Consider the following 259-nt stretch of genomic DNA (forward strand, 5'->3'; position numbering starts at 1 on the left):
TAAACAATGCTAATTCCGATTGCATTTGTTTGTAAATAAATAACCTTTTATGAATTATGCCAAAGTTTCAATTGTGATTTCTAAACGTAAACAAATTCCTTCTTTTTCGTACAGCATGCAATTAACATGCCTGAATATGCAACTGAGATTTAGGGTATAAGCGCTAGAATTTATGGCCCAGAATTAGAGTTGTAAATGAGTTTGAGAGTTTTGAAACCTTGATTTGAAATTAGGATTTTGAAACCTTTAGATATTTGTG

The 259-nt window shown here is 30.5% G+C and overlaps 1 protein-coding gene across 1 annotated transcript in view; it reads right to left on the reverse strand.

The window, feature by feature from the left end:
* LOC119591781 overlaps window positions 1-259 on the reverse strand; it is a 32050-nt gene that overhangs the window by 29838 nt on the left and 1953 nt on the right. Inside the window, exon 2 of the mRNA XM_037940525.1 lies at window positions 131-163. Within this exon, the coding sequence (XP_037796453.1) occupies window positions 131-163 (33 nt within the window). The remainder of the gene's footprint in view (window positions 1-130; window positions 164-259) is intronic.

Source organism: Penaeus monodon, chromosome 29 (genome assembly GCF_015228065.2).
Source record: "Penaeus monodon isolate SGIC_2016 chromosome 29, NSTDA_Pmon_1, whole genome shotgun sequence".
Lineage (NCBI taxonomy): Eukaryota > Metazoa > Arthropoda > Malacostraca > Decapoda > Penaeidae > Penaeus > Penaeus monodon.